General features: G+C 43.9%; 1 protein-coding gene across 7 annotated transcripts in view; it reads left to right on the top strand.

The window, feature by feature from the left end:
- PHF8 (PHD finger protein 8) overlaps positions 1–7,901 on the top strand; it is a 97,257-nt gene extending 89,356 nt beyond the window's left edge. For 6 of the 7 annotated variants that reach the window (XM_061410246.1, XM_061410244.1, XM_061410243.1 and 3 more), the window contains 2 exons: positions 4,056–4,392; positions 5,303–7,901. In XM_061410246.1, coding sequence (XP_061266230.1) covers positions 4,056–4,392; positions 5,303–5,391 — 426 coding nt within the window. In that variant the 3' untranslated portion in view covers positions 5,392–7,901. Of the gene's footprint in view, positions 1–586; positions 4,393–5,302 lie in introns of those variants that run through there. The other variant, XM_061410249.1, reaches the window with a different exon arrangement.
- The last annotated feature ends 5,355 nt before the right edge of the window (positions 7,902–13,256 follow it).

Raw genomic sequence — 13,256 nt, 5'->3', positions numbered from 1 at the left:
TCTCCTATATCCTACATATCCCAAATGGCAAAGCTACTTCCATAGGTCACACAATTGACATGATTTAGAGTGAAAGAAAATAAGGGGCCAGAGAAAATCACTTGGGTGTGTAAAAACCTCTCATATGGGAAGGACCAGGTGTCCTTGGGTGAGAGCATTTGGCTTCAGATGAAGCTCTGAGGAGGTGACTCAGTTGAGTACACTCAATTTCTCAGTCTCCCATTAGTATTGGAATTTGTTTTTGTTTTTTCGGAAAGAGGCTTTTCTCATCCTCTATACCAGATCCTATTACCTTGATCTTCACCCTCTGCTTCCCAAGAAAGCTTCACCCACCAAGTTTTGCCCTAGAATCAAGTTGACTTCTAGCATGTTATAGTTTTCAAAGTTCTTAAATGTGCTCCACCTGGAAGCAGTTGGAGGTGAGTCTTAATGGTTCTCTCCTTATCAACATCCCCTTATATCCCACATCGTATAGCTTAGAGCATTTATTCACCATCAGCTTTATGTTAAGTGCTTCCATGTACAATGTTTCATGTAATCTGTCCAATAGCCCTGTACAGTAGGTGACATTTTCATCATTTTGCAGGTGAAGAAAATGAGGCTCTCTTTAAGTGACTAGTCCAGGATAATACAGCCAGTAAATGGAGGAGACAAGATTCAAACTCATATCCTCTTACTTCAAATTTCATGTTACGTGCTATTTAAATAAAATTAAATAATTAAATGTCTATATGATTCAGTAATTACATCCTATTTAAATTAAATTTTAATAGAATGATGTTTTTTAATATGATGTTCTTTGAAGTTCTAGAGTTACTTGGAAATGTCTTGGAGACTTTTGATGGGAGCCAGCAGAAACCAACCAGGCCAAGTGGCCATTCTTTGTCCAGAACTTCTCTCTGTTATGTGTACCATGTAAGATGTAATTTGAAAAAAAAAAAAGAGAGAGAGATTTGATTGCTTTAAATAAACAAATTAATTAAAGTTGTAAAAACTACTCTTAGTCCCTTCTGAGGAGCTCACTTCTGGTTGAGTTCATCAGGGATGACCTCAAAGAAGAGGTTTTGAATTTGAGAAGGGTTTTGCAGGCTAAACTTTTGGAGGAGATAGGGAGGCATTCCAGTATAAGGGAATTCCTTGGTACAGCACACAAGGCCCTCTTGATTTGCTCTCTGATTACCTCTCCTCCCTGACCTTATATCAGCCCTTCATGTATGCCATGTATACCAGTCATACTGTTGCATTACAGTATTTATATTCATTCTGTGTATCAGATTGTCTCAGGCCTCTGTGCCTTTGCACAAACTGTTCCCTCTGCACATTGGGAATCATGCCCTTTTAGATGCCTTTACCTAACACCCCTTCACACCATCCACCACCAGTTTATTTCAGTGGCCTTCTGTGCTTCCATAGCATTCTCTCATGATACTTACAATGTGTACTTTTCTGTGTTTCTTATTAAACTGTAAGGGCCTCAAGGGTGGAGACATGTCTAATTTAACTTGGTATCCCTACTATGTTAAGCATGTGTTTAGTCATTGTTGACTAACAGAATGAATGAATGGATGAACAGATCTTTCTGGATTATAGACTTCTTGTTGGGGAAGGGAGTAAGATAGAGTTTAAAAAATGTGTTCCAGAGCCAGCTGCTTGAGTTCAAATCTTCACCCTTTCACTTAAGCAAGTAACTTAATTTCTCTGTGCCTCAGTTTCCTCATAGACTCTATTTGAGGATTAGATGAGGTAATATGTGTAAAAGCTCTGAGAACAGCACTTGCCACAGAGTAAGTACTATAGGCACATTAACTTTTCATCATTATCATTATGGGTTAGCTAGGTATAAGTGACCAGACTGTGGAAGACCATGAATGTCAGGCCAGGGAGTTTGTACTTGGGTAATGGCCTTTTGAACAAAGGAATTGATAAGGTAAAAGTGGCCCTGTCATAAGATAGATTAGTCTTCTGTGGGGGAATCTGGATGAATATATGAGAAGGAGATTAGCAACAAAGGTAGAAAAATTTAAGTGACCTAGGTGTGAAGAGATAATTTCTGGATTCAGATGAGAGAAATGGGATCAGAAACAGAGTTCTTGGTATTGATGGAGTAGCAAGCACTTTGGCTGAGAAAAGAGACTCTGAAGACAGGTGGTTCCCAATTTGGGATTATGTGACACAACTCTTTATTCATCCCTCCCATTATTGTTCCTGTATGTGTGTATGTTAGTTGCTCAGTCATGTCTGACTCTTTGCGACCCCATGGGCTATAGCCCACCAGGCTCCTCTGTCCATGGAGTTCTCTAGGCAAGAGAACTGGAAAATGACTTAATCTTTCTGTGCCAGTTTCTGCTCATAAAATTGAAATTATAATTCTTCTTTCTCATGTTTCATATGAGTATTAAATGAGTTAAATTATAGAACAGTGCTTGGCATGTATTACTAATGTTATTATTCTTGTGCCCTAGAAATTCCTATGGTAGCCACAGCCTGTCAGATCTTCCAAAGGCAGGAATAGACCTGTGTTGCCAAAAGAAGGCAAAGAAATGTAATCACTGAGTTGGTCTGTGTGGCTGTGTAGCATTTCAGAAGGTGAAGTTGTTCACAAGCTCCCAGTACCACTTTTCCAGGTTCTCAGGGGTCCGGGTACTCATTATAAAGGTATTCACTACACACTGGATAGTATATCTATAGTGGGATGGATGGGTGATACCCAATATATTGCAAGAAGTGACACAACTCCTTATTCATCCCTTCCATCCAAAATTGAGATTTTAAGATCTAGTAACCTGGAAGGCTGCAGTCCATGGGATTGCTAAGAGTCAGACATGTCTGAGCAACTTCATTTTCATGCATTGGAGAAGGAAATGGCAGCCCACTCCAGTGTTCTTGCCTGGAGAATCCCAGGCACGGGGGAGCCTGGTGGGCTACCGTCTATGGGGTCACACAGAGTCGGACACGACTGAAGTGACTTAGCAGCAGCAACAGCAACCTGAAGGACTGTCCTTTATTTAAAAAAAAAAAGACCATCTAGGTTGCTTCCATGTCCTGGCTATTATAAACAGTGCTGCAATGAACATTGATGCAGGATACAGGATGCTTGGGGCTGGTGCACTGGGATGACCCAGAGGGATGGTATGGGGAGGGAGGTGGGAGCGGGGTTCAGGATGGGGAACACGTGTACACCCATGGTGGATTCATGTTGATGTATGGCAAAACCAATACAATATTGTGAAGTAATTAGCCTCTAATTAAATTAAATAAATTTAAAAAAAGACCAGAAAGAAGATGTAAGAGATGAAGATAAAATAATAGTTTACCACTTACTGAGTACCTATTATTTGCTATGTGTTTTTATATTTTTTGATGTTTCCAACTACCCTAAAAAACAGCTATTGTTTTGCTCATTTTACAGAGGCAATTGAATTTCAGAAAGGTTAGTAGCTTGACCAAGGTCATCCAAATTAGGGAGTACAAGCATAGATTTAAACCCAAATTTATCTCATTCCAAAGCTGCTGCTCTTTCACTTGCAGATGTCCCATTTTGAGAAGTGTGCAGGGTGGGTGTTCTAATATACCTAGTTGAAACCTGAACCCAACAACTCTTTAGCTGTGAGGCTTTGGGCTTAAGTTACTTAATATCCTTGTACCTCAGTTTTCTCATGTGTAAACAGGAATTTTCCTTCTCAGGGCTGTTCTAAGGATTATATGAGGTCAAACATTCAAAATGCCTCAGCTGCTAGCATAAATTTAGCTATTATTATTAGGCATGTCCTTGGTCCACCTCATAAATGGCAATGCTAGGACCAAAACCCAAGTTTCTAAACTCATTTACCCTTCTGTTGCCACTGTACTAATTAGTAGCAGTGAAGAATGAAGAATGGATGGTACTAAAGGACCTGCAGTATTGGAAGGCCTGTGTGCTGTATGTACATACATCCAAGCTAAGCAGGGTAGTTGGGGGGGAACCATACTGACCACTGTCTAGTTTACTTTCTGGGGAATTTTCTTCTCTTTTATTCATTCCTAAATTCTCCCCTCTTACTTGGCTTGTGTTTTAGGAGCTACAGAAGGCCCAAAAAAAGAAATATATCAAGAAGAAGCCTTTGTTGAAGGAGGTAGAACAGCCTCGCCCTCAAGAGCCCAATCTCAGCATGGCAGTACCAGCCCCAACTCTGGCTGCTACACCCCAGCTTCTCACCTCCTCATCACCCCTGCCTCCTCCTGAGCCTAAACAAGAAGCGCTCTCAGGAAGTCTTGCTGACCATGAGTATACTGCTCGTCCCAATGCCTTTGGCATGGCCCAAGCAAATCGCAGTACCACACCCATGGCCCCAGGTGTCTTCCTGACCCAGCGGCGCCCTTCAGTTGGCTCCCAGAGCAATCAAGCAGGACAAGGTATAACTGCCACATGGTTATAGAACTGAGAGAGATCTTAGGATCACCGGCTTCAAACCCTAAGCACTCTGGTAAATTAAAACACCCAGTAGGGACACTGATGGGCAACCTAAGATGCTTGGATTTGACCTCATAGTTCATGAAGAGACATTGGTGTTAAGCAGAGATTAACTCAGATATGAGTTTGGAAAGATCTTTCTGGTGTGCCAAAGTGGAGGGTGAGTTGAAGGTGGGAAGTCTAGGAAGGAGATGCATACACAAGTCCAAGCTGTAGTGAAGTGAAGCTAAGGGCTCTGGCAGAGGGAATGAAGGAGGGGATAAGTTGATCAAATATGGAAGAGTTCACATGGGACATAGGAGGTGGTTTGATGTGGGGGAAAAGGATGGGGAGGGTTCAAGCTCTCCTTTTCCTCACTTTGGCTCTGAGAGTACACAGCTCAAGGGTGATGAGATTGGTGTAGCATTGGGGTGATGAGGATAGGGGTTTCTAATGAAGCAAGGCCCTGGGAGTGGCAACTTCAGAGACACTAGCTATAATCTCTAACCAGGCACTTGTTCAATCCTGCTGGGCAGGATAAGAGGATGGGGAGGCACAATCACCTCCTTGCAGAATTTAGGAAGGAAAATGATTGGGACTAAAGAAATCAGTGGGGAAAAAGAATCAGACAGAGTAACCAGAAAGTCTGTAGCCACTGCAGGAGGTCAAAGAAGGAACAGCCAAAGCATGTGGTGTTGGATGGAAGTAACTAAGGAGGGCTTGTTGGCCCAAGATGGTCCTGGAGCCAAGCATAAGGATGGAGAGGCTCTGTGGGCAGAGGAACAGGATGGGGATGGCTCAAGGACAGTTGGTTCTGGAGCTGCTGCCATCACCCTTGCCATAGCCTTTGCTTACCTCTCCTTTCCCCCACAGGAAAGCGTCCCAAAAAGGGCCTGGCTACAGCAAAGCAGAGACTCGGCCGTATCCTGAAAATCCACAGAAATGGCAAACTGCTTCTGTGAGCTCCTTTGTGTTCTGCCCCTCACCCCTTCACCCCCATTGCCTTCTCCATTGTCAACTCTCGGGGCACTCCTGGATCCTACCTGCCCCGGACAAGGTGCTGAGGCGCATTGTCCTGCTTTCTTGGAACTGACCAAGGGCATGGACTCTCCCCATGGGCCCCTTCACCTACTCCCACGACTCCCTTCCCCACTTCCAGTAGAGCATCCTGCCTTTCTTTTCCATATCTCTGAGTAGCAGATAAATGGGAGAGGTTTCCAGCTGACTAGAATCCTCTCTCTGCTACTCCAATCCATTTCCCTTTCACCAGCCTTGTCTGCCCTTTACTCTCATCCCCACTTAAAGCTGGAAGGCAGAGTGAGAAGAAGCATGAGGTGAGCCTGGGCCCCTTGGTGTTTCCCTGGTCATGAAGTGGGAGGCCCAGCGCTCAACACTTTCTGCAGCTCTAGCCCTGTCTCCAGAAGCCTACCCATCTCTGCCCATTCTCCTTCATCCCCTCAGCCCAGTGGATGTGTCTCACTCAAGACTCATTCCTGGGAGAAGGCTCTGGCTTCAGCCCCCTCTTGCCAAATGCTTCGTGGAAATAAAGAGGAGGGCCCAGAGTCTTCTTACTGCCCCATTTCCAGGGTGGCCTAGAAAGCCCATGGACTGACTTCATTCATCTTTGGAAAGAAGAAAGATTCCTGTCACTTTTCAAGGTGGGGACAGGACCAACACCCAAGACTTTGGTTGAGACTTTGTTGCCTGTTGGAGGAAGCTACTTTTGGGTGACTATAGACAAAGCCACCTCTCCCAAGGTGAGCTCCAGGGATTTGCCTGGAGTTTGAGGTCCTGCAGAACATTATCCACAAAGCTTTGGCTGGGCACCAGAAGGCAAAAACCATCTCCCAGAAGCTTGAAAGCATCTGCCACTGAAGCAGATAGCCCATGCTCAATGGCCTGATCCCTTCACCTAAACCACGGAGCACAGCCTGGACCTTCTGGAGAGGATGTGGCAGGACAGTTCATCTCGGGTTCTCCATCAGGAGCCTCCCTGCTTCTCTCCCCACCTTGAGGTCTTGGTCTAAAGAAGGCTACAGAACTCACACTTTTACTCCTGGGGCTCTGTACTCCCAGATGTCAGGTAGATGCTCAAACAGAGTGCTGACGGGTCACTCAGAACCCTGAGTGTAGGAGTGGTGATGCCCCTCTGTAAAGGAGCAGATCATCTGGTCCTCCCACCCTCTCTTCCCTTTGTGAATGTTTCTATTGTCCAGACAGAGCCCACCCCCTTCCTGGCCCTCCCCCAGCTCCCTCCACCTCCACCTGTCTTCCCTCCCTGGTGACCTGGACTGAATGGAGAATGTCTCCCTCTCTCCATTTTTGGCACTACCCAAGTGGAGTACTTCCTTGTCCTCTACCCCCCACTTTAATGTCACCTCAGTTTTCCCAGTGCTTCTGGGGAACCTAACAGCTACCATGCAGGCTGCAGGGAATATGTGAGGCTTCCTTAGTCATCTTCATGTCACCATTTTGTCTTTCTTTTCTCCACAGCCCCACATCTACTCTCCTTCATTGGAATCAGGGGTCCCTTAGCCCCATTTGCCTTTTCTGTCTTTTGGGACCCCGGGGCCAAGCAGTCCTCCATCTAGTCACACCAAAGGCAGAAAAGCCTGGCTACCTCCCCCCTAGCACTTGGGGTTACCACTCCCTTCCCCTCTGTTTCTGCCCAGCTTTGCTTTTCTTGGGGATTTCAGAGCAACAGAGGGTAGTGACGGGAGGGAAGGAGGGCAGCCTGTGTTCTTCTGTAGGCAACTGCCTGACTACGCCCTGACTGCTGTAACCAAGACCAGGACCCCAGCCCTTCTGCCCATTAACAACCTCCTCCCCTTGCTCTTTCAAAGGCAGCTAATTACTAGCATATTCCCCCTGGTTCCAGGCCTCTTTCCCCTGTTTCTTTGTTAAAAGTTTCTGTGGAGCTGAAACCCAACCTCAGTTTGACTGGGTTTCTGTTTAATTTAGCTGGGCTCTCAGAGCCTGCTGTTTGTTGTTTTGTGTTTTAAATGAAAAGCAAGTTTACCCTCAGATTTATGCTTTTCCAAAGAGGCTAGTGTATTTTTTTTTTTAATGTTTCAGGTTCTAAGTGAGTTGGGAAGGGATTGGGAGTGGCCATAACCAAGGTTTAGAACATGGTGAGAGAGTTACCTCTGGTCTCTAATCCCCAGCACAAAGCTGGGGGTTGGAAAGGGGGCAGGGAGAGAGGATTTCTATTTACCTTTAATATATTTTTACAGAAAAGCAATTTAAAAACAAACCCACCGCTTCTGTACATGTCTAAATATATTTTTAGAAGTGGGTAGGATTGTGAATTTCTGATGCAGGGCCTTTTTATAAACAGGTTAGAATAGCATCATACAGACATCTCTGTTGTTTTTTTTCCCCTGTTTTTTTCTTATGTTGTGTTACTAATGTAATTTATATTTTTTTTTGATCCTTCTTTTCCTATAGAGATAAAAGTGATTTATCTTGGCAATTGCTTTGCTCGGCATTCTTTTTTTATTTTTATTTTTTTTTGGTGGTGGTGGTGGGAGTGGTGGTGTGTTGGGGTCCAGGAGTATTGCCTTCTCTTCACATTCCGTCTGTCTCTTCCATCAACTCAGCTCTTCCCTAGTGCCCAGCCTTATACCTGAGGTGGTGATGGGATAGGATCCCTGCCCTCACAGGAGACACAGTTCATACACCAAAAACAGATAATCGAAAGTACAGTGAGCAGAAAAGCGTGCAACAATTCAAAGGGGCCTGACAAGTTTGTTGGGAAGGCTTTCCATAGCTTCTATTTTTACTGGCTATACCTGTATCTTCTTTCTGTGAATGTGGAGTTGTGGGGGTTTTATTTTTTATTCCCCTTCTCTCTCTCAGACATGCTTCTCCAGACTGCACTTGATTACTGTGTTTAGGGCTACTGCAAAGGATATAATTATTAGAGCTAGCATATCATGCTTATTTCCTTGTGCTAGACATTGCTCTTAGCATTCTATTTATATTCATTTCATCGTCTCCAATAGCTTCATCCTACTGATGAAGGAATAGGCAAAAGAAACTTCTGGCATCACACATCTTACAAAGTGGAGCCAACCTGGTTCCACACTCTGTGTTCTTTTCCTATCACTCTGTTCTAGCACCTCTCATTGATAACTGCTACCATTTAAGTGCCTTTTCTGTGCCAAGGGTTGGGCTAGGGATTTTACCTGGGATATGTCATTTAATCCTCATTGACAACCCCAGGAGATAGTTATTAGCCCTATTTTACAGTGAAGGTGACTGAAGCTTGCCACTGGCCTTCCATAGCAGGATCTGCCTGACTTGAAAATCCATGTTCTTTCCTTTTATCATGTGAGAAGATCTTTAGCAGCTCAGTGACCCAGTAGATGTTTATTGAGCATTTGTGTGCACCATGTAGCATTGACAGTGTATCCTGAGGAGAGCCTCAGGGGTGATGTTGGAAGCCTCAGTTCCAAATTTACCACCACCTGGACTCTCTCTGTGACCAAAGGCAGGCTGCTTACTGTCTGAGGGTCACTGTAAAAGAAGTTTGAACCCAATCAAGATTTCTTTATCTTGGAGTTTTGCTTCTGTGTCACTAGGGTATGGCTGGCTGGGTTTAGCACCTACTAGTTAAATGACTGTCCCCCCCTCCAGCTTTCCCAGTATGAATCTTGACATTGGGCAGGATTTAGATAGAGAAGGTTCTTGTCTGGAGCATGGGGAACTGTGTCTCCTGGTAGAAAGGCAACAGGGAAGAGGAGGGATTTTAGAGCCCTTGCAGGAATGGTGGGCTGGGTTCTTTTTGTCACCAACTCCCACCCCACCCTTTCCAGTAAGGGGACAGAGCACTGGCACTAGCCTCCGATTAGCAGATAAGAGTCTTGGTCACCTTACTCTCTCATAGGATAAGAGGTACCAGCAGATAAGAGGCTTCTGTCTGAAAAATGGAAAGAAAACAAGAGCACCCAACTTCAGTCTTCTCTCCAGTGTGAAGTGTAAAAGTGCACAGAACTTGTCACTAAGAGCCTGCCGTCTCAATGACTAACTGAGTAATTTGGGGGAGATTGCTTGTCTTGATACCAGTTTCTACATTTGTCAGATGGAATTATCTCAGCTCTGAAGCCCTCTAATGCATTGTCACTCCTAAACTTCCTGGATGCTGTGATGCCCAAACTGAATCTCTAGTCCTGACCTGTCCTTAGTACACACACACTTCTGCTTGCCTGTGTTGTATTCTCTGCCTCAAGTACATGGACTCCTCCCTTTCCATCAAGACCTTGTTCATACCAGAAAGTGAAAGAAAGTGAAGTTGCTCAGTCGTGTCCAGACTCTGAGACCCAATGGACTGTAGCCTACCAGGCTTTTCCATCCATGGGATTTTCCAGGCAAGAATGCTGGAGTGGGTTGCCATTTCCTTCTCCAGGAGATCTTCCCGACCCAGGGATCGAACCCAGGTCTCCCGCATTGTAGGCACATGCTTTACCATCTGAGCCACCAGTTGACTGAAATGGCATTTGCTCTCCAGTAAACTGAGTGGAGGAGAAGAGCACCATATGGTACAGTGTGGTGATAGAGATGAGCACAGGATGCTGGTCAGGGAAGCTGGGAGTTCAGACAAGGCTTCCTTTCTGGGGGCAGAGTGGGGGGAGAGGTGGGCAGGGGGAGGGTGGGTGGGATGTTTGAAGCTGAAGGATGAAAATTAAGTAGCCAGTCAGGCAGAGAACAGTGGGAAGAATATTCCAAACTAAGGCAATACCATGAATAAAAAACAGAAGTGGAGGCAAAAAAAAAAAAAAGAAAAAACAACCCACATGCATATAGAGGACAGGCAATTTAGTATAACTGTAGCTGTGATTTTCATCTAGGGGAACATACAGAGTCTCCAAGAGGGAATGTGTAGTTTGAGAAGTCATATGATCAAAATTGATTAGTTTTTTGGCGCAATATTAATTTCAAAACCTCAGATAATGGAGGATATATAATTTGATGTTTGTCCAAAGACTTAACTGTATCCCGTGAATGACAGAGAACCATTAAAGGGTTTTAAGCAGAAAATGGCATGATTCAACTCGCCTTTTAAAAAGATCCTTTCTTTTTACTGAAAGAAGCATGGGGAGGGTACCATCTTCTAATGCCCTATCAAATGCCACTCCCCTAAGGAAGCCTTCACCCAATTCTGTAGTTGATTCTGACCTTTTTCTGGACTTTTGCATCTCATAAAGGGTGGATATTCCAGGTCATTTCCAGGAGGCTGACCCATGGAGTCAGCCACTCATACAACACAAGAGATAGAAGTTGCACTTCTCTATCCCCATTTTCAGCTTTAACTCAAGAAAGTTCTCCTTTCCTATAGGACCACAACATTTTGCCAGCACTCAACAATGAATGTGGTAAGAGAGATACAATATCCATTTTATATTTTCCTTGTCAGGAGTCCAGCAAGCCTCTGTCATATTCTATCTCATTCTGTCATACACAACTTTTCAGGGTTATCTCCCAAAAGTCCTCATTTTTTCATTTCTTCCTGCATAAAAACATCTATGGCTTTCCACTGCTCTTTACACATGAGTTTCAAGGTTTTTCATACCTGGCCCAACCTGAGACAATGGGCTATGATGGAAGGAGGATCTGCCTGGGAGTTGAGAAAACCAATGACTCAATTCCAACTCTGCCAGTTATGGGATCTTGAGCAGGTTGCTTCATGTTTCCTTGACTCGGTTTCATCATTTATAAAAATGAAGATAGAGGATTGTTGAGAGTGTTGTTAACCCTATCAGTGTCTTTAAACAACTTAATTCTATGCCTGACATTCAGGTAAATCAAGTTTAATTTTCCCCAATTAAAATGTGCCCAACAATGCCTGGGTATTTCCCAGGTAGCTTAGTGGTAAAGAATCCACCTACCAATGCAGGAGACATGGGTTTGATCCCTGGGTCAGGAAGGATCACCTGGAGGAGGAAATAGCAACCCACTCCAGTATTCTTGCCTGAAGAATCCCATGGACAGAGAAGCCTGACAAGTTACAGTCCATGGGGCCACAAAGAGTCAGACACAACTGAGTGAGCACAACCACTACCAACAAGGCCTGTAATCTTAAAGATTACAGAGAAAGTAAGCCTTAAGGGAATTGGAGAGAATATTTCAACCTGCGGTGGGAAATCAAGTTGGCTTCATGAGGAACATATTTTAAGGACATAGAGAGATGACTGAGTTAATTAGTACAGTGAGCCTTACACTCTTTTAGAGGAAATACGACTAAATCTATGACAAAGTTGTTGGAAGGTGCTAGATTATCATCCATGCCAGTTCAATATCATTGGTTCCATTCTACAGTGATTTATCAAAGCTTTTGTGTCAGGCCCTGTACATGCCTTTGGAGGACTTGATCCTAAGGAGCATGTATGTGGTTTAGTACCCAGACTTGGAAATCCAAATATAGCAATGCTAGGATAAATACTATGTTACAAATTAGTATAGGATGATATGAGAGCATGAAGCAGACCAAACCCAGTCTGAGGATCAGGAAAGATTTCAAGAAAGAACACCTGAATTAACTATTGAAGGGTATTCACCTGGCAAGAGAAGGCAGAAGAATGAGTTGCAATAGCATTATAAGCAAAAGGAGAAAATCAAAGCATCTTGGCGTGTAGGTGGAACTATAAGCTTTTGAGTTGGGTTGGTATACAGGCTGGGGTTAGATGGCACATGTTGGGGGATGAAACTGAAGAGGTTGGCAGGAACATGATCGTAGAGGTCCAGTTTATGCTTCAGGATGTTTTTTCTGGTGATCCTTGGAGTGGGGAGAGACAAAAGCACATAGTGTGGAGGCCAGTGTGAAGGTGGTTGCAAGATTCCAGTTAAGATGCAGTGAGGTCTAACCCAGGGCAGTGGTTATGAAGATACTAGAGGTGTTAACCCACCCCTCCCTTTTTTCCCCTTGATATTTTACTATAACATTTTCAAACATTCAGAAAGTCAAAGTAATTGTACAGTGAACACCCGTATATCTACCATCTAGATTCTACAATTAGTGTTTTACTACACTTGCTTTGTCAAATATATCTATTATATCCATCCCTCTATCTGTCCATCAGCCCATCTTGTTTTTATGCATTTCAAAATTTGATACCTGTACACATTCTCTTAAACACTTCTGCATGCATGCCATAAACTAGAGTTCAATATGTTTGTGATTCTTTTTTAGCTAAAATATTCACACAATGAAGTGCATATAAATTGAGTATAATTTCATGTTTTGATAAATGTATATATACCCGTGTAATCAACACCCCTATCAAGACGCAGAACATTACCATCCACCCAGAAAGTTCCCACATGTTTCTTTCCAGTCACAGCCCTTCTCCCTTCCACAGTAGGTAGGCCTTGTTTGAAAGGATAGGATTTGAAAATAGATGATCCAGGTGGAGAGAAACTGGATGGCTTCCCTTTTCAGCAAAATCACAAAGGCAGGTAGTCATGGGGGATACACAGGCTTTACTAAACAAGCTTGAATGGATAGATGCCTTTCAGCCTCCCTCCTTTCCCCTTCCTGGGCCTCATCAATGCATGAAATGGTGAGGCAGAGAGAAATTGAGTCAAGGGACTGCCAGGCCCCCAGGAACTAACAATCTTGTGAGGAAGACAGAAACAGTCACAATTCTATGTAACAGATGTTGCATGTTGTACCAGGGTCAGTGCTATAACAGAGGAAAGGATGGAAAATGAGATAAAACAGCACAAAAGTTCTGTGGGGGTTTGGAGTGTGTGTAGGTGGGTGGAGAAGGAAGAGATAAAGCAAGTGGCTCAGACTTTGGAGGGACTGGAGGAGCTCAAAGGAAAAAGG

This window comes from Bos javanicus, chromosome X (genome assembly GCF_032452875.1).
Source record: "Bos javanicus breed banteng chromosome X, ARS-OSU_banteng_1.0, whole genome shotgun sequence".
NCBI classification, from domain to species: Eukaryota; Metazoa; Chordata; class Mammalia; order Artiodactyla; family Bovidae; genus Bos; species Bos javanicus.
Note: the sequence above shows the minus strand (reverse complement) of the source record. Positions and strands in the feature narration are given on the sequence as shown.